Raw genomic sequence first — 27181 nt, 5'->3', positions numbered from 1 at the left:
TCTTTTTCTTTAAATAAATTGGTAGGCAGTATAGCTAAGAAAAAACATGTTAAGTGAACAAAAGATGGATTACCCTTGACTAGACTTTCCATTCTGGTGAAAAATCAGAACTCTGATCACAAGCAAATTTCTCTGTGGTTTGCTGATTACTAACATTAGAAATGTTCTCCGAATCATTTAAATCATCTGTTTCATCACAATGTGCTTTCAGTTACTTGTTTTCAGTTTTCAATACAACATTGCTGATAATATTACAACATCCCTTCCTCCTAGGAGAGGCAGTCAGACCCTGTCTGCATTCCACAGGAACACAGCCCTGCTCTGGTGCAGCTCCATCTGCCCTTCTCCCCCCCACGGCCAGCCCAGCTCACCCATCCACTCACTCCATCCAGACATGAAAACTGGTGGCATATGATACTGATTTATGAATTCAAACTGCAACAAAAATTCAAACTGCAGTTAAATACAAGTACTATTTCCCCTTACCAAAGATTTCCAAAAAGTTCTTTCTTGTCAAAAACGCTGAATATTTCAGCCTAGTTTCGTGGAAGTATTTCTATGCAGTGCTTGTATAATTCACAATTAATGCACTTCCATATAATTACAGATGCTCTGAAACAAAGAACGTCATTTGTTCATCAAGGTAAAGTTTAAAACAGAAAAAAAAAAGTAACTTCACAGTGATTTTATGGCTGAGATTTGAAATTGCTTTGCACTAACTTATCAAATTTCAGCAAATTTAAGGTTTCAACTTAAAACAAGTCTCCTACAGCTGCAGTGGTTTTAGAAATATTTGACTTGATCTTCCCAGTCAAAAAGATTTCAGTTCTCTAAGACTGTGAACAAATTATTATTTCTCATATTTTCAGTGCTCTAATACAACAAATTAACAACATTCTAGTAAATAGCACCATTGGTGTACAAAATCCTGTTAACCAACATCACCCTGCTGTTACACAAGAAAACAAAAGTGGGAAGGGGGAAAAAAACGCAAATCGGCAAACATGCAGAGGCATTCTAGGGAAAAAAAATCCACAAACAGAAAGAGATGAGAGAAACGCTTAACTTGATGTTTTTAGCTGACAAAAGAAGCATTTCTCTCCAGCAGGGAGGGAATTTGGAAGTTGCTCATGGGAACCAGATGAAGGGACTCCTCCTATGACGGCAGCACACGGGCTGGAAATGCTGGTGTTCTGCACCAAGCTGTCCCTCCAGGGGCAGCTGAGGGCACCTTGCAGGCGGGCAGTGCCAGCCCTGCTTCCCAGCATCACTTCCCGAGTAACCCATGTCTCGTCTCCCAAACCCACACGAGACCACAACACGAGGACAGCCAGTAACAAGGAAGTGAGGGCCAAGCACGGGCACACAGGCAGGAAGAGCCTGGAGCCTTCAGCTCATGCCCCTGCTCAGGGAATCCACACCCATCCAGGGGCACCAGTGTGGGAGGCACAGGGCACACACCCACACACACAGCATTCTCCTGGACTCCACTGGCTCCCTTCATTCACTGACCAGCAAGCTGCAGCTTTCCACCCACAGCAAGGCTACGACAAACTGCAAAATTCTTGCCCAAAATGCTGGCTGGTGAGGAGAATCAGAATGAAGACATAAATTACCTTTAGAAGCGTCTAGTCCATCACACTATTCAATGCTCAAATGAGGTAGTCAAAATACCTTAGCATGGCAACATTACACTAACCATATAGGAGGAAAATAAAAATTTAACAACACCTAACATTTTTTCTAAAAATAGGGGGCTTCATTAAAAGCAAATTATTAAATAACTCAGAATGGTTTTATCTTCTCTTAGTAACTGAAACCCTGCTGAGGTTAGGTGAGCAAGGCAACTGAGGAGCTGAGCAGCCAATTGAGCCTGGCAGCACCTTTGCTCTGCTGGGCCTATTCACACTGCACGTCCCAGCTCCAACAATGGCTACAGCAAGTCAACAATGACACTGCAATACTTCTCCATAAGGAAATATATATATACAATGACACCCCCCCAATTATTTACTTAAGAATGCAACTGCATCCACTAATACTAAAAACCATTCACAGTGAATCCATACAGAGAGGGTGAAAACTAAATTTAAACACGTATATGACAAGTATTGTTATTTTACTTCAGTTTGGGACAAATCAACTAGAAGGAAACAATCTATATCCTCACATGAAGAATGTGAAATTGTAAATGATCAATCAACTCATACATTAAATTATTCACTCTAAATGGCACAGTCACCTTAATGTGAGTCTGCAAAAGTAATCTATATAGAAGAGAGGAAGATGTTTATTTTTGTTTTCTAAAAATATATAATTATTAGTTAAGGTTCAGACCAAGCCATCTTTATTTACACTGAGCAGAACTTGACTGCAATTCATGGAACTTGAATCACATCCCTGGAGAAAATACAGAAGTACTTTAAAACGTCACTTTTGTTCTCTCTCCCTACTTGCTTACATACACATTTTAGGAAAAATGACAACAGGAAAACATGTGAAAGGATGAGAGCATAAATTAATAATTAGCCAATTAGCAGCTTGGAATTATGCTGGAATAATAAAATGGAACTATCTTAATAAAGTGAATGTTGTTAATGGCTTATCAGTTTAAAAATAATCATATTCTTATTAAAGCCACTGTATGGGAATAGACTAAATGAGAGCTGTATGTTTTAATATCGTTTTGCATGGTCTTTAGCTAGCATTTATATCTTTTCATTTCCCATCCCCACAGGATTATTGCTGGAACAGTGCTGTAGTCATTATCTGACTGTAAGCTACTTTTAACTTTATTTCTATCTAAATCTCTAACTTGGACTATTCCTCAGAAGGGCAAGTTACTAGACCAGTGTGCAAGAATAGGAAAGTTGAATTTATATGCTCCTGTCTCAGGGTTTCAGGCCCAAGGAGAGGTGACTGCTGAAGGGAGCCTTTAATGCTCCAGGACTAGTATACAGACACAGAGATTTTACCACAGATTCAGTGGATCCAGTAAGTCCTGCACACAAATATGGAATTACACAGTAGTCACATTCCCTCCAAACACAAAGCAACTGAATACAAAAATCTGCAATAAAGTAGCTTTATTAGAGCTTCATTTCTTCAAATGAGAACTATGCCTCACCTGACTTCAGTATACTGAAATTCTGAAGAGATGTTATGCCTTTCCTAAGGTTATGGGGCCTACAGCATATTCAGCTAATAATAAAAAAAACTACTAACTTCATCCCCTAGGTTGAATTGTCCATAAAAAAACACATTTTATTCAATACAATGTAATTTAAGAAGGAGACAGCAGATTTTTCACAAATTTCTATAGCATTGAATATCTGTTTTAATACAAGGAGAACAACTTTCAGAAATCATGACCAAGTCACATGCAAATTCTTCCCATTCACTGTGAAATAGGAAGATACGTAAATAAAAGAAAAATAGAGCAATAGCAGAGGAACAGCACATCACAGATGAGGTACTTCCAACAGAGAAAGCCATTCAGTAGGTATCTGTACAGTCATTAGTACAGTAGGGTCAGAATCAGAAAAATGTCGTTTGCTTGTGGGTTTTATTTTAAACCATGCAAACAAAAACTATTCTGTTCACATCAAAATGTGTTCACATGGAACAAAACATCTCCTGCAGTCCAGATCACTTCACTGCAAGGCTTTTTTCTCTGTTCCAATATCATCATGTGCCATTAATTTGCTAGTTGAAAAAAAAAGAAACCCTGAAGCCTAACATGTATTTTTATCTACTTGTTAAAAAAAGGACGAGCAAAGCTCTCCATAATGGTGAAGGGAGGAGGAATGGAGGGGGTGGGAGACAAGAACAGGACACAAAAAACCACCTTTTCCAAAGACTGTTCTAGGCAAAAGGGACATGTCATGTTAAACAGTAGTCAATAGCTGTATACAACCAGTAAACAAATTCAGCTCTATGAAAAAAGAACTACATCACCATTTAGTGGTTGCAATTTAGATTATTCTAGCGTGTAATACTTTAATTGTATAAAACAAAGCTGATGTCACAAACACAAAAGAACTTCTTGCAAAGCAAGCACCACAAGTAATTTTTATGCTGCCACTGATGGCTGACAAGTGATGAGCACTTTGTGCGAATTCATATACTTATGCATCTAAGGCAACAGGTGGCTTATAAAAAGAAAACACTAAGAGCTTTTTAACTCTTCATTATCAAAATTTTTATATTAAGTTTTATCATCATGACTAAACAATCTCTACAAATTAAAGCTCAACATACTAACTACAAAGATGAACCATGGTTCAGGGAAAATGATCTATTATTTTGCTAAAAGCAGAAACTGAGGTAGGGTTCTGGATCCCACTGACTTGAGCTCTGCCTACACTCACAACATTCTGTAATTGCACAAAGCCCTCAATATTTAAACAGTAGCTTAAGATATATAAATTAAAATCACTTTAAGACAAAAAAAATTCTATTTTCTTGCTGACTGTCTTTTCTATATCCATCTCAAACAACAGCTGAATGTTGTGGTAGCCTTGGAAGGAAATTTCTGGAAGTGTATTTTCAAGTCTTAAAACCCACTGAAAGTGATGCATTTCAGTTGTCGCTTAATGTAGTTCTGGGCCAAAAGTGGCATTATAGAAAAAACATGTTTTTTTCCTAAATATTGCACAGTCCAATGAACACTTCTGTCTTCTTTAAGCACAGAGAGTTAGTAAAAAAATAATTAAAGCAGCTATGCTGCACAGAATGAAGGAACATAGTTAATTTACATTTGCATTTATGTGCAAAGAACTTCAAAGCAAAATAAGACACCATAAACACAGAGATAATTCAGATAAAAAAAAAACAGAAGTAAAATAAAATAACCTAGAGCGGTTTTTGCTGATTTTTGTTACATTATTTAAAAATCGGAAGGTAAGTTGAGAAGACAAAAATGCAGTAAGAATACCAAAACAATCTTTATATTCTGCCTTGTAATTAAGCTATGAAATAATCATCTGGTTATGATTAAAACATTTTAGTGTTTGCTGGTTTGGATAGATTAAACTCATATACAACATATTAGACTCTTTTCTCTGCATGGTAGTTTCATCATGCTATCCCTAACAATTGAAAAATACGACATTAATATTTCTTATCTAGTACACTACACACACAATTTCTATGGAGATGTTCACTGGATTAATTTTTCTGCTTTTTGACACTTCAGAGAACCCAACCCAGAGTCTTAGACTACTCAACTTTTGGATTCTCTCTGCTTTTTTACATATTTTGTCTGAAAGCAAGCAATCTCTCTCAGGTAGCATACATTCCTGTACTTCTACATTTCCCCTCCAATTGCAACTCTTTCACACACTCAACTTCCCATTCCTGCTGCTATTTAGCTTTGAGATAATAATTTTCACATCAAATTACCAAACTGGGTGCATAAAAATATGCAGTAAGTGTCAAGCAGCTTTTACCTCAGCAACAGCCATCTAGGCTAGTACTGAAATGCAAACCTCTATGCTCAAACATATTTTAGAAATTTATCTAGTAAAGTGAGTATGAGGCACAGAACCTTCTGCCATCATCCATATAAGGTGAAAAATGTATATGATGGTGGGGGGAATGAAGAAGGCAGAGAGAAGGAAGAAGGGAAGTTGCTTGATTTTGTAAAGAAAGTCTTTTCAACTAACTTTAAAGAAAACAAATTAATCATCTATTACTTGAATACACAGAAACTTAATTACATACCAAATGAGAAACACTGAGGTTCTGAAGAATCTTCTTGCTATTTTATCAACAACAGATGAAGCTTCACTTTAATTGCAAAACCTAAAATAAGTACTGAAAGTAGCATTTCTGAGGTATTTCACAAAAATGAATAAATGTTTGGCTTGGTATTTTGTTAATTGTCTCCCGGCACAGAGGCTCCAGGGTGTTGTTTGAGGCTAGAGACCCCCTGGCATCAAAACTAAAGCAAGAGTTTCCAAAGCAGCTCTTGCAACTACTGCTGATAATCACCCAGCATTTAAATCCAGCCCACTGCTAATTCTGTTTTCTGCAGAAGATACCAGGATAAAAATTCATCTTGAAATACACTAAAAAAGAGCTGGGAGAAACTGTGTGAAGCAAACACAAGAGTGACAAGTTCCAAACAGAGAAAAACCAGGCTATAAGAATTTCTGCCGAGATGCCATTGATAATTGACTAATACATAACTTGTTGTAAACCCAAGTAGAAAAGCAAAACTTCATCTTCACCCAAAGTGAAGCTGGACTTCATCAGAACAGAAGAGAGTCTGGACAGCATACTGAAAACATACCCACTATCTTTGTTGAAGGCTCCCCAAAAGAAGTCAGCAGATTTCCACATCAATACTTCAGCATTACAACAGCACAAAGGCACATCTGCAACCAAACCCTGCATCTCAATAACATCTCAGCATAAATAACAGTCATAAGAAAGTCAGATTTCTTCAGACTCCAGCGGACAACATGCAAGGTCTGAAAGAAAACATCCCTACATCTTGTAAACTTAGAAGAAAACAAAAAAGAAAAAAAAAAAGGATGCAACTGGCATATTTCCTATGGCTGCCTTAATGCTCCCTCAGCTAGAACAGCATGACTGTTTGCTGTATTACATATTGAATTTGATTAGAGAAATTACCTATTTTTAAAATAACCCAGCAAGAAGAATATGGTTATTTTTAAGACCCAAAGCCCCTTTTAGTACATGGTTTCAAAATCAGCTCCAACAGCACAGAAGAAAGTGGCAGCATATGCATGAGAAAAGGTGTTGGAGTACGGAGCCACTTCAGCTTGCAGAAGACCTTCCTATCCAATGTACAAGTCTGGCACAATGTATGACTTGGAAAGGGACAAACACCTATTTTTCTGAAAGTGGCATTTTAGCTGTTGTAGAAACCAGGCAGCTCACATAAATAGCAATCCTGAAAGGAAACTGAAACAGAGCTTTTTCTGTCAGTTTATTAAATGGTCTCATAAACTCTCATAGGCAAGACAAAGGAACTCTAAACGAGCAACCCAAAGACCTCAGACAAATTTGCTTGACACAGAACAAAAAGGAGGTATATATTAATTAAATCTTACAACAGCATATCTTAACTAACCAAGAAGCTTTGTTTAGTTTGTCTAGGATAATTAACTTACAGCCAGAATAAGAAACCCAAAGCCAGGCTCCTCCTGGTCTTCATTTGCAGTAGTTAGTCCACTGTTCAGTACACAGCAACCAGATATGTAAACTGCTCCTTGTCTATTTTAATATTGAAGGCATGTAAACCTTGGAAATGATCACCTCAGCTCATTCAGTATTGACTCACTTGCATATTCAACTCTAAAGTAGCAAGGGACAGTGATAGAGAGCCCCTGAGCAAACTCCTGCCATACACAAACCAGGGTAGCCCATGCCCTCAGCTGTGCTAGGACGCATAGCCATCATCTACCATTCAACTGAGAAACAGAAGTGCTCCAAGGAACCTCTCCAATTTAAAGTTTTCCTTAAAACTCTGCAGAAGTTAATAATTAAATAAAAAAATAAAAACCAAAACAACAACACTTTCTCAAAAGCATTAAAAAAATCCAACACTTTCACAAAAGCAGCTTTCTGAAAGGGATGATACAATATTCTCAGTTTACAGACTACTCACCTTTCTGATACAATCATGCAGCTAATTAAAGTGAAAACACTCAACCACTTATCTTTTTGCAAAGAACTGTTACTTTACCTTTTCTGAGGTAGCCTTCTTCTGACCAAAGGAAAACAAGCAAATATTTCATACTAGAAACAAAAACATTAGGAAAAAAAACCCCAATCCATCTTCAGTACTTTTCCCTTCAAGCCTTCAAGAAAGTCCATGAAACAGCAAAAAAAAAAATTAATAAATTATTAAACTATCACTGTTTTTAAGAAGTCCGGATACTCTAGACCATCAGCAAAGACACCCACTCAAACAGGTAAACAAGTATTTCACAAATAGTCACCTGAACACCCCAACTCTATCACACATTGATGATTTCTCTGAAGTATTACAGAGGAAAAGCTCATCTACATTGCCTAAATACAATTACACACTGCCAAATCACACACACAGAACTGTAATAAAAGTATCCGTAGGTCAAATAATAGCAATGACTCAGTAAAGACAGCCTGCCTGGTCTTTATTCTCAGGGGAGGGAGGGTTTACTGGTCAAGTACTTTATGACTCACAGTACAGTATATTAGAAATTTTCTATGTATTCTTTAGAATTGAGAGATTGCCCTTGTAGCTCAGTAGGTAGCTCTCCTGTTTCTGGCCTACGAGGTCATAGCTTTAAGTCCCTGCTGAGGAAACTTAACAAGTTCCATCTATAAATAGAATGGCATTAGATGCTGCTACTCTAGCAAGGGTGGTGGCCTTTAGACAGGAAATTTTATGTTTTCATCTCTTCTGATATAAAAAAGAAACTGGACATAAAGAGGCATAGGATATTATGCTAAAGATGAATGACAAAGTGGGTTCCAAAATCCACTGTCACTTCAATCAGCATGACACTAACAAATCTAGCATTATCAAGCTATGATAAAGGCTAGACAAGAATGCAAGAACAGTAATTTTCCTTCTCAATGAGAATAAGTAATTAAATAAAATTACAGACTTTACAATATTTGAGACTGAAACCTCGTAGGCACAATACAATCAAAATTCGATTTGTGACATCAAGAGGCAACCTCAACATAAAACAAATTTTGGACTGTTTGATTAATAACAATGTTTGAACATTCATAGCTCTCTCTATCTGAAGAAGTAAAGTACATCCTTGAGAGATATTTAATTATCATGGATTAATATGATACATATAAATTTTTGCTCCTAATATCCATATATTTGGGGAGGCTTGTTCAGCTCTCAGAACAACTACTTGTGAGAAATTTTTAAATGAAACCTATTTTAACACTTACCTGAGTTTATTTGTGCTTTTAAGTGTAACCACCTGGCCTTAGAGGAACGCAGATTAAAGCTCAGGTATCAGTTTCATTCAGTCTGGCAGTGTAATTTACTGCTCAATAAAGACAAAGGCTAACTCACTACAGTGATGACAATTTGCCAGCACCTGTTCCACAATCTGCACCCACATGTCCAGGGAAACAAATTTACTCCCCTGCTGGAGACAAAGCTGCAAACAGAACACTGAACAGCTCTGAGGTGCAAACCCACAAATTTTGTTCATATACACATACCAAAAAAAAAAAAGAACACCAGCAATGTGACAGGAGATTAGGGTGACTTTATAATGTGATTTCCTGCATCTCAAACACACTAACATTATGTTCAAGGATGATGACAGATCTTGCAAAGTTCTTCTGCAATTTTTCAGCAAAAGAGGTTACTGCCCTTCCTAATTACCTTCTTGCCTAAGTGAAAAATCTGATTAGTTAGAAGTTTTCCACAGCTGGCCAAATTAAGCTGGTTGATCCTGCACTGGCACTGATCAATCAAACAGGATGCTGGTGTACAAAATGTCTCCCTCTCTCCTGCAGGTGTAAGTTTCAAATTAGTAGCAACTGAAACTGCATGAGATAATATTGACAAGAATCCCATCCCAGTTCTTTAATTCCATTATCAACCTTTTGGACAATAATGTACAAAGCACACACAAGGCTCTTTTCTGCTCTTCAGATCCTTCTACAAACAACTGCTTTTAAGCATCAGCCTTCATCCCAGGTCTTCTTCCATGTTCTTGTACTGAAATTTTGAAATTGCAGCACACAATGGAAAACCAGTGCTGCAAATATAAATTATTTCAATTTTAGGGATGATTTTGCTGAAAGGAGTAGAGGAATGCCATTTTCACAACTCTGTGATTAGAAAAATTTCCTACGTGAAGTCTTTTCTCAAAATCAAAACACTGTACAATATTTAACCAAAAAAATCCCAAACAAAAAAAAAATCTAAAAAGAAAAAATCACAAGCACTAGATTAATACACAGACAGAACTGCCAGTTTAATTTGAAAGCTTTCCCAATTTCTGGATTTAATATGGAGAAGTTACTGAAAGCCAACTGAAAGTTTACCTGATCTGTGAGCTATTGCAAGTATTTTATTAAAATTTAATTCAGTTGCTCTAACAATAAATAAGAGAAAATTTCAATAGGAACTCACATCTACTCAGTAGCACACATCAATACATCTTGATAGTGTAACACTAACAAGTTTGATAGGTGCAGAGTATTTTTAAACTTGGGTAGCTTAGCAGTGAATGATTTGTATTTGTAAACAGGCAACACTTTTTTAACAGGTGTCAACTGCACTTAGTAATAGAAAACAAAACCAAAGCATCTTCAAAAATTTGAACCAAAATATGTCAAAGACAATACCACTTTTTTTAAGATAGATATGTTAACAACATTTCAAGGTGAATTTTGACACAAAGATGAAAAAACAGTTTCAGGTATCAGAAGTGACAGAGTCAAGCTACAGCTGCATAAACTGTGCCACTGTGATTCCCAAAGCACAGAACACACATGCTGAAAGGATGAGATCTAAGTCATACTTCATTCACTGAAATGTTACTGCAGTGGAGAGCCCCAAGTGATATCCCCACAAGCCTCCTCTCAGCAGCAGTTGGATTCCAGGAGCAGTAATCAGCAAGTATAGTTTCTTGTTAGAGAATATGGAGGGAAAAATGCATCATACCTCAAGCATATAAAAGCTACAGATGATTAGCATCTTCATATAGAAAATACACACATTTTTATAGGAAGTGAGGATGTATCTTATTCAGTTAAATAACTTTATCATCACTTTGGTTTTTGTGGGCAAATCAAAACACTAGCGGTATTACTAAAGGTTACCATTAACCTTCATGATCATAAGATAATAAAGCTATGTCAACTTGATTTTAAATGCTGAGCAAAAATCAGCAAAAATATTGTCAAACCCAGATTAGTGCTTTTAGCAAGTAAGAATAAACTATGCTCAACTGACATGATTCATAGCTATCAAAGCTTTAAGTAATGACAAATAGCTTTAGAAGTTATCTAAAATCCTGGAGGAGGCAGAACCAGGGGGTGGACTAAACATTTCCAGTTTTAACAAACATAAAACTGGAGTAAAAGCAATTAAAGCTTTCTAGGAACCCACGGGCATTGGTCACACCAGTCACTTCCGTGAAACTGCAGGGGATGTTTACCCAGCTTCACAGCTCTTTCACTCCTAGCACAAAGAATGAGATTTCACGGATTATCAGTTACCAAACTCCCCATCCTGCTGCTGAAGGGCAGCTGGAGCTCCTCTGCTGTGAAGTGAGAGCACTTGCAGAGGAGCAAAGCAGGAGCTTCCCAGCCCTAGGAGCCTGCACTGCCCAGCACCGAGTCACTGGGAGCAGCAGGGAGCTCGCAGGATCCTCTGCAGGACTGGCACACCGGGCATGCCACAGTGAGCTCTCGGGTTCTTCCAAAACCCAGTGTTGCCTGCCCTACTTGAAATATCAGGCATCCAACTCTCATGTCTTTTTATTAAATGAAAAGGAGCATTTGATAGCAAAATACTTTTACAGACAAGCTTACTCCCATTTTCTGTACCTTTGAAGAGAAAGACTGGATTTCATTAAAGAAACTAAAAATAACAGAAAAATGTGGAACATGTTTTCTAGAAAACTAGGACTGCAGAATATCAGTGGGAAGAGAAATTCAAACACATTAAGAGCTCTGGCTCTTTACCACCCAGTATGTTCAAAAGTTTGACAGAGATGTAGCAGTGACTAAATACTGATATCTACCATTTTCCTCACTGAAGCATTGTTTAAGCATAATCTGTAAATTTACACTTGTAACAAAATTGCCATTTATAGTTCACTGTACAAAGTAAGTAATTTTCTACAAGTACTTGTGACCGATCTGCCATAAAAGTTGAAAGGCGGTTAAAGCCATTAAACTGGGTAAAAAGGGCTATGATAACCTTCAAACAGCCTGCCTTCTGTCATCACACAAAAACACTGCTGCACCAGTCAAAACTGCAGTACACCTGAAACATGGAGAACAGAGCTGCCAGACATGTTCCAAATTAAACCATGAAACTTGGAAGATGTACAAAGCTGTACCTCAAAGCCCATGTCAGCTTAGTGTGGGACTGCAAACACCACTATCCAGGAAAGACAAGCATTTCAAAATTAAATCCCCCATTCATTCAGCCAAGTATATCTTAGGTTTTCAGAATTGGGTATGACCAAAAGTAAATTATACGCCTACCCCTAAGAAAATGGGATAACATCTGAAATTTTTATTTTTAAGTATGGAGACCAACTGGTTTAGTATAAATATCAGTAAAGCATTTTCAGTTTGTGCACTTTTACAGGAAAAAAAATATCTACAGAAAGTATCAAAACCCAATAATGGATTGCTCCATTCTGCAGGAGGAAACTTAATTCTCTTGTTTGCTGAGCTAAGAGAATCTACTTTGTACTGTCACTAATCATGTACAAAATACAGTGGTGTTCAACACAAACTTACCTCTCCTTTTACTTGTCCTGTTACCCTACCACGTGTGGTTGCCATGTGTTGCCTGTTTCTTTGCATACATTAAATATACCTTAGACACATAAACAATGTTTTTATTGATTTAATGAAAACCATATATTTTAAGAAAAGTAACCATCTAACAAGGATATGGAAATTTGAAGGCTGAACACTCACAGGCATTTCAAGATGGGGATACTGTATCTTTTTAAATAAAGAAAGTAGAGAATTAGCTAGGTGGAAACAGAATTTCTTCTCAGCTTTATGCCATGTAAGAGCTCAACTGTGTACCTTGTGATGGATCAACTGACAGGCAACAGCCCTCTCCAAAAAACACCTCAAAACACAAAGAGGTAACAACAGTTATTCAGTTATGGCAGCTAAAAAAACAACAAATATACCTTCTGTCCTAAAGAAAATGCAGTTTAACCCATCATCAATAAATAAAGAAAACAGGACCAAACCCTTCAGCCTAGAACTATAAAATACCTTTGCTGAGCTACCCAAAGTTTGTGTCACCATACTACACTCCATTCCTATCAAGCCACTTGCTTACCTATTGTTACCTCAATTAATACAACTTGGGTAATTCTCAAACTGCTTTCTGCAAAATTACCAACTGAACCAAGCTAAGTCAGAGCCTAACAAACCTTTCTTCAACATATTCAGGCATGCAGAGCTTAAAGTCTACAGCACAAATCCACAATGACCTGCATCTGACTTCCTGCCTGGCATCCATGAAAAAGAAAAAGACCACTTCTCTGAAGGACTCTGCTTCCCATGCTGGCTATCACCACAGGCAGTAGTAGTGTGCATCACAACAGCACAAAGACAGGAAGCAACACCTTCAGTGCTCAAAGGTGAAAATGTGTTCTAGATCAAATCAAAATGAAACCAAACACTACATTTTTCATGCTTTGAAAATGCACAATCCCCAGATCACTTCCCATTACAGCTCTTCCTACCAACATTTTATAATTCTTATTTTCTCTTCACCTTCACCAACACCTCCTTTCCAGCTTGCTGGCATACAAGTCTCACCCTCCAGTCCCCTGCCTACTACCCTTGAACAGGAGCAGCCTGCCTGGGTTCTCCTTAAGTCACTTTCTACTGTGACTGCAGAGATTGGGTGTTCACAGTGTCCACCCACGAGGCTGAAAACTGACACTTGGTTTCAGGGCACTGGTTGCCAAAGATACACAGTTCATCGGGAACTTGGACCACACCCTGGCAAAAGGCAACAAAGAAACTTCATGCTCTCAGGATCTGCAAAGTTTAAGGATTTACAAAAGCAGCAGATTTCTACTTCCATCTCTGTCTTTTATTATTAACACATTCCACATTTCCTTCTTCATGAAATTAGACAAACTGCCATGCACTGCCAGCAGAAGAAAATGAAACATCATTACTGCAGATTTCCAAAAACCCAGCTGCTTTTTAGGTCTTCAGTACAAGGCTAATGAAGAAAGTCATACCTGTTACATAGCAGAGGATGAGGACTGTCTTGGCTGGAAAAAAACCGATGACTTTGAATTGAATGGCAGAAGTTGAATTGTAATGGATATTTGCTCCACAGTTATTAATTACAGTACAACAATGCTGTCCTTAGCTACAGAAAACAGGTAAGTAAATTTACGTACGCATCAGATGAAAGATCCCATCACAGGCATTAATGTGAGACAAGAAGGAATTTCCTAAGCCTTGTCCGGTGTGGGCTCCCTTCACCAGGCCAGCAATATCCACCACATTCAGAAATGCTGGAATTTTGCTGAAATATAGAAGTTAGAAGTTTCATTACTAAAGCATATTAGCCAATATTTTTGGCACAGAAATAAATTCAGAACATGAAAATCCAACACTTCTTTGCTGAAACAAGTTAAACATCACAGTGTGGAACACACAAGACAAAATTCCCCCCATCCCATGTAAAACTTCCATTCTCTAAGTTCTCTGTAAATATTTATGTAAAATGAAGTAAACTAGTTTTGGAGTGTGGAATCATACAGACAACTACACAATAATCAAACAGGCCTGGAAGGCTGTGGCATAAATATACCATGTGCAATGCACAGTTTTCACAGGACCAAAGGGATAAACACAAAAGGCCATTGCACTCTGCTATTGCACACCTCCAAGGTTACCATTTAGTTCAGCAGGTTATGCAACCTTCTCAGAAGAGCATTTTTTTTAATACAGTGCTGATTATAATTAGTAGTGACCAGGGTAATGCAAACAATTTGGAAAAAAAAAAAACAGATAAGATAGTATTAGAATATAAACAGTTGTGATGTTTTCCACCATAGTGAACAGCAAAGGGTTAAGCAGACATGTTCACATGATATTTTATACCGCAACAACAGCAACAGAATAGTCATTAAGTTCAAATTAGCTGACAAAAAACAGAAAGAAGCTTTTAAAGTGACGGGAAACTTACAAACTGCAAACCTTCTATCCTCCACAAATTCTCAACTTGTTAAAAAATGAACAAATAACATAATGGGCATTAAACTTTACATGTACACTCTAAACCAAATTACTTCTCAAAATCGAGCTGAATCAGAAAAAAAAAACCCAAGAAACCACTAAAACTTTGTGATAAGGTGTTGACTAAAAGAACCTTCATATGCTCTATGCAACTAACACCATCATCATGAACAGTGGCAGAGACAGAACCACAGTGAAATGCTGCAAATCCCCCACTTGCCAAAGACCAGAAACTGCACACACCAGTCTCAAAACCTCCAGCTTGATGGCTCCAAAATAAATAGGTGGAAGAGTAGTTCATTCCTATCAAACACTTCATCACCATCATACTTCATGGGCACTATGCTAGGACTAATACAGCAGCTCACCATTTTACTGGCACTAAGTACAGCAGCAAATCCCAAACCCACAGCTTCCACACAGCCCCAAGGAGTGGAGTGTGACCACCCCAAGGCAGCACGGGTGAACAGAGCTGAGCTGGAAAGCACTCCCCCTGTTCTGTGGTGAGTGTTCTCAACAGGACATTCAAATCCAAAGAGATAAATTCTGTGGTTCACCTTAAGATGCCTTTTCCAAAGCCCAACCTTTGCAGCGCTGCCCACAGACAGAATCAACCACAAAGGTGGGAATGAGGGCTAGGGATAACCTAGCCAGTAATCTCCTAGGCAGTATTACACTTCTGAAATCTTTATGGTCCACAGCCAAACTAAGCTTTATTTTTATTAGTGTGACAACTTGCTGATAAATACATGTTTTCAAATACTGAATATTGACAACATGATTACGTCAAATCCGTAACAGCAGCAAACTCCACTAGCAGGAAAGTCACCTGTTTCATCACAGTGCCTGGTATGGTAGATACAGCCCAGACAGAAAAAAAATGTACTTACAGAAATCTGTGGATCTTTGTCTCTGCTCTGAGCAACTGATTAAGGTAGAACAAAACACAATTCCAACTTTTTTTCCTTTGGTGCTACCCCACTTTCATTTGACTGCAAAAAAAAATCAGCAGATGTGCTTCCTCACTTCAAATTAACTCTCTTTGGGGAGATATGATACACCAGACTCTGTTTGAATACAGAACATCAATTATTGCTGGAAGAGTGGTGACCTAAAGTTTTGTTTTCAACCTTGCTCTAACACTTCCAAAGAAAAATTATTTATTTCAAGTAAAATAATTTCACAATAGAAGATCTGGACAAAATCTCTTTGTTTACTAAGATGAAGTTCAAAGTCACTAAACCTGTAGATATAATACCGTAGGAAGTTAGTGACATGCTCCATGTAATTAATATCTGTGATGTACTTAGAAAAAAACAATTATGTAACACAATACAGTGTGTTACTTGCATTCAGGTACCACAGCAGTAACTTTTAACTTCACTAGGCCCATGAAAAGAAGGGCCCATCCTTGGGAAGACAGATATTGTGTGCTGCGAGTTAACGCTGTGGAATGCAGTCAAAAGTACACGAATATAAGTACACTATGAAGTAAACCAATTTTACAAATTTCACTTTTTTGCCCCACTACATTTTTTTAACTACCAGTACACAAACTCAGAACAAATCCTCATTTAAGACACTAGGAAGAATAACCTACATTCTGAAGACAGAAGTCAATAAATATGAATGCATTAACCCAGTAACTCCTTTTGCTTGATACAAGAACTAACACACTTCAGAAGTAACTGCAGGCAACTTCCCAGTCTTTGCTTTTTGACATTTAACTACTCAGCAGCAAGTCAGAAAAAGCCTCTCTTTAAAGCACTTCTCCATTGTCATTTTAAACTGTGTTTTAAGAAAAACAAAGGTGGTGTAAGAAGTGTTCTATGCTCCCCTCTCACCTTTCTGGTGGGATTAACCTCCTGGCCAGCCATCAGAACAATTCACACTTTCACTACAAAGATGCCACATTAGGGCAAGACAGAGACCTTCATATGCAGATGGCCACTCTATCACCAGAATCAACCTCATTTGCTACACAATGGAAAAAAAAACCCAGCACATTTCTTTCACAGCTGAGTAACACAAGCAAGAGACCTTTGAAGTGTGTGGGTTTCCAGGGCGCTTTCTCACCTTCACTTCGGGTACCACAAAGTTCACATTCCAAGCAAATTAAAACTATTCCCGCTGTTAGACACCTTCCGGGTCTAAATCTGTTTCATCGTACAAAGATGGACACACAGAAAAACAGAAAAAGGCACAAGGTAGTCACACTTGTCTTTACTCTGAAGGACAAAGAGCCAACATTATGAAACTAAATAAACAGAGAACACTGCACAGAATGAGGGGAAAGTACCGTATATATTGAATATGGCTTATTGAAGACTTAACTGCATTTTGCTTTTTTTTCCTCCTCCTCTAAACACATTAATTTCAATTTCTTAAGATTCATTAGTCAGCATTAGCATAATGTCACTGAGCCTCAAATGATCATCAGGAACAGGTGGCATCAACTGATCATTTGTACAAATCAGTGCTACACCAATCTACCATAAAGCACGTCACAAGGATTTATAACATGAAACAGAACACCAAATCCAGAAGTATCTCTATATTTTAACCACAGGTTTAATTCTTGAGCAGGGATTTTTTACCACACTTGAAAAAGCATTAGCATTGAGTTCATGTTAGTGTACCAGCTTCACTGTATGAGCAACCACACAGTAAAGAGCACAAGACTCACTGGGCCAGATAAAGTACAGTTTTGCAGCCTTGTAGTTAGGGCTTTTTCAGGAATAAAAGGCTTATGCATCCATAGGGTTACATATTTTGCAGAAAAGAGAAATTCTTTCGTCCTGAAAATTCATACAACTTAAGTAAGAGTCATCTGTTACCATTCACAAATGACCTGAAGTAAAAGCAGCAAGACAGAAAGAGAACATGCATATTGTGGCAATCTCTTTGAGAGCCATTCAACTCTCTGTCTGTCCTCACTGCTATTTTTGGCTCATTTCCAAACAGAACAGTTTGGAACTCCCTCTTCCAAGAGACTGTTACAGCTCCCACAATCAATCTTGCAAGCAGTTTTGACCAATGTAAGCACAACTGGGCAGTTAAAGGAATCTGTTTCCAAAGAATGAGGTACTGCAGACGAACCACGGTCATTTCTAAGAAGAATGATTTCATTAATAGCATTTTATCCATGGTACTGACAAACAAGACTTGAACCTAATGGCACATAAACCAGAAGTGAAAAATCTGCTAATTAAATTGTGCTTATATGAATTATAAGAAGGTAAGAGAGACTCAATGTGGATTACAACACATGCTCCGTGTCCTAGACATGCCAAACACCTGCATTCTCAAACTATTCTGTAAGTTATTACACCAACAAAATACAACTAATTACATTTTGCCTCCTCTCATCAGGCAGAAAAAATGGCTCAAGTCACCATTACTTAAGACTTGTCATTCATTGCTGACAAACAAGCAATGCCAGAACACACAACACAGCCCAGCTGATTTACACAGCTCAGAACAAACTGAAGAGCAGGCAAAGTCAGTAACACCTAAGGAAAAAGAACATTAACAACAGGATATAGTTACCAATTGCCAACAATTTTCATTAAAAAATGGGATTCTTTTACAGATGCTGATATGTTAAGAGTCCCAGCCTGCTAAGTTATTGATCTCTCACTTTGAAACTACAGGTGATTTCTGTTTACATAAATGGTCTTCTTAAACACAGCCCAAGTCCCACAGGATGTCTCTCAAACTCCCTCTGCTGAGCTGGTTTCTACAAAATGCTTTCCAGCAACTGTTTACATAATTTTGACTTTTAAACTTTTATCACGTATCTGAGTATGCTATCCTACAATGAGTTGAAGGGAACTTTCATTTAATATTGCAGATGACTTTTCTGATCTATACAGCGATGGGATTTACTCAGATTTAGTTCAGTAACCATCACTTGGGCAGTAAAGAGCTAAATGAATGCATTTTATCAATCTGCAATGCAATAGAACAAATCAAAGCAATCTGCTGACAAAAAGAGATCCTGAAGTATAATGGACAGAGGTGGAATTTAAGAGGGGTATATATAATATATATATAAAATACCTATATATGTAATACCTAGTTAAAACTTAGATATTACCCTCCTTTGAGATAACCAAAATTGCTTTAAAATTTAAGTTTGAAAAGGACATCCAAGACAGATTACAAATAGTCTACATAGAAGAGAAACATTTGTGGATGCAATAAACTTTGTGTTTGGGAACACGTGTGCAAGGCAACTCACAGGTGCAAACCGGGAATGAGACAAATACTGACAACTTTTTAAGCAGTTTGATTCATCCCTTCTCTCAACTCACTCCTGCTTATAATCTCATTTGATTTAAAGCAAGGGAGGAAGCAGAAACATAAGACTTCAAAATGACCTTTTCATTAAGATTTTCAGACAGGCTGATTCCTATCAGCCAAAGCAGTCATTGGGTGTAATTACTTACAGTTAGGCTGTAGTTAATTACCTTAGGCTCACAGTGCCTCTTCCTGAGTACTTCTTTTAGTTAGTCATGTAACTTAAAGTAGAAAAAATGCAAGTAATTGCAGTGAGATTACTGGGGCACAAAATAAAAGAAATAAGGAGGAAACTGCAGTTTCCTCTTCCACCTCGATGAAAATCATTTTGAGGCTGGACTCCAGTGTCACTTGAGGCACATCTCCTCGTCAGGCACAGCACATCACAACTGTGGCAACAGGCTGGGGGACCTATGGCCTAAGAGTGGTGGGTACATACACCCAGAGGCTTTCAAGCTATTTGTGAGCTGGGACACAAATCACTGCTCAAATTACATGAGTTTGACATGCTTACATTTAAAAAAAGTAGTTCTAAGTTTAAGGTGATTAAGCAGCAATTTAATGAAATTTAGAACAAAAAAAAAAAACATTATAATGAAGAAAATAGCTTCATTAAAGCTTTTATTAAGTTACTAAAATTTCTTCAGATGCACTATGCACACAGTTCTTTTTTTGTGTGAGATACTCATCACTCCTAAACACACAGTGTCCCATAAAATATTAATTGCAGTTAACAGAGCAACTCTTTCTGGCTTCCATGTCATTATTTTCACGTCAGGAGCTACTTGTTGAGATGAAAAACATCTTTGTTCCATTACAGAATTAGCAGACCTCATCCTCTGCAACCTACTTAGTATTCATAGATAGGTGGGGGGAAAAACACCTTTCTGCTTTAGTTCCTGCTGAAGTCAATCAGTCTACAGAAAACACTCTCTTTCCAGTTACAAAACTGGAACTAATCCCATCTTTAGTCTGTAAAACCTTGCTTGAATGTACCTCTACTGCAGTAACAGAGGTAGGAGGACAACAAAATTCAAAATCAACCATCTCCTTTCTGAGAAAGCTACAGATGGGCACAATGTAACAAATGAGTTTTCACTGAATATTGTATGAAATTCGTAACAAACAAATAAGTAGTTTAAATACATACATTAAGTTAGTAACATAATATAAACAAATACTTTCAAATCTTGAGCATTCAGAATTGTGTTTAATATATTAAGGTTTCTTTTTTTTTTAGTATCCGCAGTTTCATTCACACCAAAAAGCACACAGTAGTAACGCTGAAGCTCAAAGAAATCATCTATATCATTTGGCAGCAACATAGCAGCTTTTACTGTAAGTTCTTAGAGCCCACCTTCTGTGTACAGTCTATATCATTCAACTTATTTACTGTCAATAGTCACATACATCCCACTGCTGCGGAAAGAAAAAAAGCATACGTTACAAGTTCTGCCAGTGTACCTTAATCTATTAAATACAGATTTACCTGTAGATAACTGTCTCTCAATTTTTGCCTATGTGATTTCACTTACAAACATTTACACTTCCAATTAATACCAGTCAGCTTTCAGCATGGGCTAGCAAGTGACAGCACAGCAGCCCCAATGAAGCTGATCCGTTCCTCTCTCCTCTTTTGGAGACAGGATGGATCTCCAAGCAGCAAACAGTACCTGAAGATGCCAACTGCTCCTCCAATGGCAGCCGGGCCCCAGGCAACAGAGTCACCGTGGCTGCAGCAGAGCAGGCCCAGCTCAGTGGCACAGACAGCAGCTGCCAGCCCAGCCCTGCCCCTCTCCCCTCTCCTGGCTCCCTGCAGGCACCAAGGCAAGATCACTCTGTCCCGTCACACACTATTTCAGTTAAGACAAAGTCACCCCTTTTTTCTTTTCCCCATCTCCCAACAATGACTGCACTTCTGTGAAGACTAAGTGTAACATATGGGAAATAAAAACCCAAATGCTTTAGATTTTGAAAGACAAAATCTTGAGGCTAGACAAGAGCCCAATTTAAAGAGAATTCACTGTTTATAAACATTGTGTGTGCACAGATGGATTACATCTACTAATCCAAACAAGTAGAAAATTACCACAGAATGTATTACATAAAGATGAAGAAAAATCAAGACTATACAGAGAAATTAAGACATTTAAATTACAATTCAGTAGCCTATCTTTGTGACTACAGCCTTCTTTTCCTGAGTTAGTCTGAGGCAAACAAGCACAAAGAGCCCAGTAAGTTACCTCAGTCTAGTGTCCTACTGGACTACCACTAATTATCTCTGCTTTATTACTGTTACAGCGAAATACAAAAATCATATAAGCAGCATAAGTGGACTCAGGAGATATAACTATCCACTAATGCCCACATCCATTAAGTAACAAATGTCTGTAGAAAGTCAAAAGATCATTCAAATAAAAGCTGATTATCCAGCTTGTTATCAAACTCAGTATATTTACAGAGTAAAGACAGAAAATATACTATTTTCATTAATACTTTAGAGCGATGAGTTAGGAGAGAGGGAAGGAGAATTTGTGAGTCAGAGAACATACATACAAGTATTTACAATCTTAGCACTCCCTGAGAAGATAGATGGCCAAAGGCAGGGTGAGGGAAGAAGTACTAATCTCCGTGTCACTTCAGCTATTAATATGGGAGTAGCCCTTCATAGCTAAGAGAGAATAAAAAGGAATTACTGACATGGCCAAAGCAGCACTAATAGTACAAGTTAGAAGAAAACTGGCAACAAAACTTAAAAGCTGTGTCATTACCTCTGCACAGTCAACAGCCTGAAAGCTCTGTCTCTAATTCAGCAGTTTTAAGATCCATGCAGTAACCATCATGCTTAATACTGACTTGAGCAGGAAAAACAAAATAACGTTATAACAATCCACCTAAACAAACAGCTTCATATTAATGCATTATTTAAAAACTGCACAATAGTTACAAACAGAAACAGCTTGCCTAGACCTGACAATTAAGTCAGAAAATGGATTTTTGGTTAGCAACTAATCAATCTTTTTTAACTGTGGATGAGATCTGGCTCTAAAACTGAGGCCCAAGAGTTGGAAAAAAAGCACATGAGGGCATGCTAGTTTGCCCCATGATTTATGTACTCTCACTTGATTCAGGATACCTCTGCAAGTAACTGCAAACTAAAATTAATGAGTCACAAGTCCCTATTTAAGTTCCTGTTTTCTGAAAGCACCTTAAGTTTTGCTGTTCAAGCAAAAAAAAGAAGTTCCCATATGGAACATACACAGCAGTTTACAGTCAATAGCAAAAGAACCAAAAAATGATGTGACAAAATTAACACACTCCTGGAATAATGAAAGAATCAGGACAAAGGTACAAGTAGCAGAGCCTACTGAAAGGAGAGAAAATCGGGGACAAAAAATGACTGCCCACAAAACTTATTGCCAAATAACTGAGGATGCAGGGATAATGAGAGATATTTGTTAAGCTTCATAGAGCACATACAATATTCTGAATGTTTCAAAGCATAGGGTGGAAATCTTTCAAATGAGCTACCTTATGACAAGTTAAGCATGTCCACTACTGTTTATTTTACAAATCTCTTCAGAAGATCCTCCATGGCACCTGGGAGCAACCACCTTCAAAGACAGGAACAACTAGCACCAAATGGTGCTGAGCAATGACTGAGAGCTCCTACATTTACCATTCTTATAAAATAAAGGTCTTATCAAGGGCGTGGGAAAGGTAAAATCCAGGTAGACATATAATTTCACATTCTAAAACAATGTCAGTAACAAACTTCCAGACATTATAGTTGCATTAAACTTTCATGAAAAGTTTTGGTTCAGTAATACTACTTCAGCTGCCTAACTGCAGAAAAATATTAAGAATTACCTTGGAGGTTTGTGATACTGGCACAGGAAGTCAAATCTGTCATCTGGCACAGGCACTCGACTCTCATTCGGATCAATAGTACAGAAAGGAAAATTTTCGGCTGCCGCTTGACTCTTTGTTAACACGTTGAAAAACGTTGATTTCCTATAAATGACATACAAACATTCTTAAAGTAGCTCAATTTCGAAGCACTTAAAAGTACTGGATTAAACCCCATTTTAACCCAAAGCAATACTGAGCTTTCCATTTACTTCAACAGCAGTGGCATTCCCCTGATTCTAGCAGAAAGCACACACATCTGGAATGCCCCACTGAAACCCAGTGATGCTTACCTCTCCTCTCTACCCTTTAAAACTCCCCTAAGTATGTATACTGTACACACATGTTAGCAGAAAAGAAGTCAAAAGCAAGGCACAGCCCTACTGGCTATTTCTCATTTTCTTCAAGTACAGCGAGACACCAGTATGGATGCTTGAAACTTTTCTTTTAACTAGTTTTGCCATGACTCACCCTTTCCACAGGTGTATATTGTTCCTTAAGATTTATTTACATTGTGACACAATTTCAGTATCTTAGCAATAAAAGTCAACAATGAAAAGAGAAAACAAGTGGCACAAAAAGCAAACCACATCAGTTAATCAGTTACCAATAATCTTTGGTGCATATGAAGATACAGTTATACCTTACCAAACTATTTTCATCCTTGTTAAGTATCAGTAGCAACAAGTCTACTCTACCAGGGGAAAAAAAGAACACTTTCCCTTAAGCCGAGTAACAGATTACTTTGTTAGCTGGCATTTATTAAGCCGAAAGAGCAATTCTTGATTTATTAACTCCCAAATTTTCTACAATAAATATTCAGGTTGTTGTGATTTTCAGAGCTGCTCTGCATACAGCCAACAAGCTCAAAAGTCACTAACAATTTTCTTTGAAAGTTACATCATAACATAATTGAAAATGCTATTTATCCCCATTGACATGCAGTACAATGCTACAGCTAATTATTTCCTTTATGGAGCACATCTTAGCTACACCCTGAAAAAGAAAATAAATTATAATGAAAACATAAGACAGCGGTGCTTCCAGCTTTAAGACATGCACACAACCTAATTTGTTAAAGACTGAGAATGCTGAGACCTTCTCTTAGCAAACAGGATAGAGAAATTAATACCAAAAAGTTTCACATGTATATCCTCCAGGTAATCAATTCATTCTCCTTTTCAAGTAGAACTCCTATGAGGAGCCACAACAACTACAGATGAGAAGCATGACAGAAATCAATTATTAACATTCCAGCATCTCTTCCAAACTGTCACTTAGGCCTGTCTCACTGAGAAGACTTCTTCTTCTCTGAAGAAGTTTCAAGAAAGTAAGTCTTCTTCACTGCTAATGACATGGAATAATTAACCCCTTCTTGTACATCATCCCAAAACATAAAAGGAATTTGTTGCACACGTTTGCCTAAGTATTTGCACGAAAACATGCATTACGCATACACAACAGTGGAAGTAAGAAAACAGAAAAGACAAAAGACACAGGGTTTTATGAAATTCAGCAATTACTAAGACTTTTCCTTTCTTTGAACCCTTGCCTATTATCCTGTCCAGACTCGTACACACCTGCCTATCGCTGCCAGTTTTGCGTCGCTCCAGCTGCAAGTACTTCCAGCTAAAGATGGAAGCGCATCACAGAGCAGTGAGACTCGTGTCCCCCAGCTCCGGTCCGCACCTGTCCGCCGGTGTTCCCAGGGCACCCGCGGGAACACCGGGCAGCCTCCCCGCCCGGCCCCCAGCACCTACCCCACGTTCGGCAGCCCGACGATGCCGATCTTCAGGGACGTCCCGAACCTTCCGATAATCGGGTGCGACTTAACCCCGTCGCCTCCCTTTTTCGGGGGCATCTGCAAGCAAGAGGAGGGCACACTGAGCTCCCCGCGACACCCCCGCGCCCCCTCCACGCCCCGTCCCCTCCCGGCGCGGCGCAGCGGCCCAGCCAGGCCTCCGCCTCCAGGAAGCCGAGGAGAGGCCCCCGCGCGGCGGCGGCAGCGGCGGCCGGGGCCCGTGCGGGGCTCCTGCGGCCGGGCAGGCGGGCGGTCCCGGCCGTGCTCGCGGTCCCGGCTCACCTCGGCGCGGAGCCGCCTCGGAGCAACAGCGCCAGCGGCCCCTCGCACGCGGACGCGCCGGCGGAAGGGGCGGCGCCGCCACGGGGGAAAGGTCGCGCCGGGCGGGAGGGGCGAAGCCCCGGTCCCGCCCCGGCAGCGACGGCACGGCCCGAGCCGGGCCCGGCAGTGACAGCGCGGTACGGCCCCGGCCCGGCCCCAGCTAACAGCAGCGGCTGCCGCGGAACGGCGGAGCACCTGCGCTAATCACAGAATCGACGAGGCTGGAAAAGACCTCTGAGATCGTGGAGTGCAAGCTATGCCCAAACACCACCTTGTCAACCAGACCATGGCACTGGGTGCCACGTTCAGTCTTTCCTTAAGCACCTCCAGCAACAGACACTCCACCATCTCCCTGGGCAGCCCATTCCAATGTTAAATCGGCCTTGCTGTGAAGAAATTTCTTCTCATGTCCAGCCTAAACCTTCCCAGGAACAGCTGAAGAAGACCATGTCCTCTGTCACTGGGTGCCGGGGAGAAAAGGCTGACCCCTACCTGGCTACAGCCTCCTTCCAGGGAGAGGTACAGAGTGATGAGGTCACCCCTGAGCCTCCTCCTCTCCAGGCCAAGATCCTGGTCCTCTGTTTGCCAACCCAAGCACACCAGAGCAGGAAGCACTGGAAAGGTGAAAGAGCCCATGCCCAGAGACGTGCTATAGCCAGAGAATGCTTTTTGGATTCAAAGGAGCACTGGAACTGAGGCACACCACTAGATTTTTGTGCATGCTTATCTAGATAAAAAGGCATATGGTCAGGAGACTCTTGTAACTACATTGTGATTGATTTATAACATTTACATGGCAAATTAATAAAATAAAATAGAGAGGTTATGAAGAACAGATGAAACATTTAGAATCTATGAAAAATTAATTGTAGAAAATGTTACAGAAGTCAGATCAGGACTCTTAAAAAAATTAGACATTTTCTTTAACTCAGGCTCTGCTTCTCTGAACCATTAAAGACAGCCACCATCAAGTGTTGCCTGCTAAGAAAATTGAAGGAGAGAAGGCAGTAAAAACTATTCTTATAGCATGCCCTATTTTAAGGCAGTAAGACAAAATTCTCAAAACTTGAAAAACACCAGAGTGAAGGAGTCAAGGTGAGAGTATCATCAGATATATATCATCTTAGCCACAGTAAAAGGAATATACTATTGAACATATTTTTGAATTTTTTTTAAAGAAAGGACACTTTTACTAAGCCTAATCTGAAATTATACATAAAAAATGTCTGTTACAACTTTTACATTTCAGTGGCATGAGATTTTTGCAACAATAATATTGAGGAAGAGAATGCTGCACCTGTTCAGTTTTTCTATTAGTATAGTGATAATAACAGTTTTTATGTGGTCTTTCTACTGTCTTAAAATCTACCATTATACACATAAGAGGGGAAAAAAGTATATCTAATTCAGATTCAGATACAGTTACTTAGTTGTTGGATAAAGCTAATGTATTACTACAACAAACATTCAGTAAAATTGAAATTAACAGAAATTATTATAAATTCAGCATAGCACCAGCACCCTTCACATACATAAATGAAAATCTTCAGTAATCAAATTTAGTTTCCTTTTCAGGAACAAAATAAAAACATCATTGTTTTCCACCCTTTTAAAGTTCAAGACTCTTTACTTGTCCTGAAAGCAGTGTTCTGCAGGACTTCTTCACAGAAACAGTACAGGATGGATTTGCCTACCCCTATTAATAAGGCCACAAACTTCCTGAAAGGCTATTTTTGGAGAGCTTTTCTGCTTATTAAATTTTCCCACAATCTAAAGCTCTTATCAGACTATTTTGTTGTTCAGCCTAGGCACAATAGCTCTCAGCAGATGAACATCTTGTCTTCTTAAAATAAAAATATTTAACTTTTCCAATTTGTA

General features: G+C 38.7%; 1 protein-coding gene across 1 annotated transcript in view; it reads right to left on the bottom strand.

Moving 5' to 3' along the window:
* Positions 1-25342, bottom strand: part of OLA1 (Obg like ATPase 1) — a 92528-nt gene extending 67186 nt beyond the window's left edge. The window contains exons 1-4 of the mRNA XM_058027945.1: positions 25265-25342; positions 24942-25042; positions 23143-23286; positions 14127-14254 (exon numbers count right to left, since the gene is read on the bottom strand). Coding sequence (XP_057883928.1) covers positions 14127-14254; positions 23143-23286; positions 24942-25042 — 373 coding nt within the window. The 5' untranslated portion in view covers positions 25265-25342. The remainder of the gene's footprint in view (positions 1-14126; positions 14255-23142; positions 23287-24941; positions 25043-25264) is intronic.
* Between the last annotated feature and the right edge of the window lie 1839 nt (positions 25343-27181).

The sequence above is a fragment of the Melospiza georgiana genome, chromosome 7 (genome assembly GCF_028018845.1).
Source record: "Melospiza georgiana isolate bMelGeo1 chromosome 7, bMelGeo1.pri, whole genome shotgun sequence".
NCBI lineage: Eukaryota > Metazoa > Chordata > Aves > Passeriformes > Passerellidae > Melospiza > Melospiza georgiana.
The sequence above is the reverse complement of the archived record's forward strand: the minus strand, read 5'-3'. Positions and strand labels throughout refer to the sequence as shown.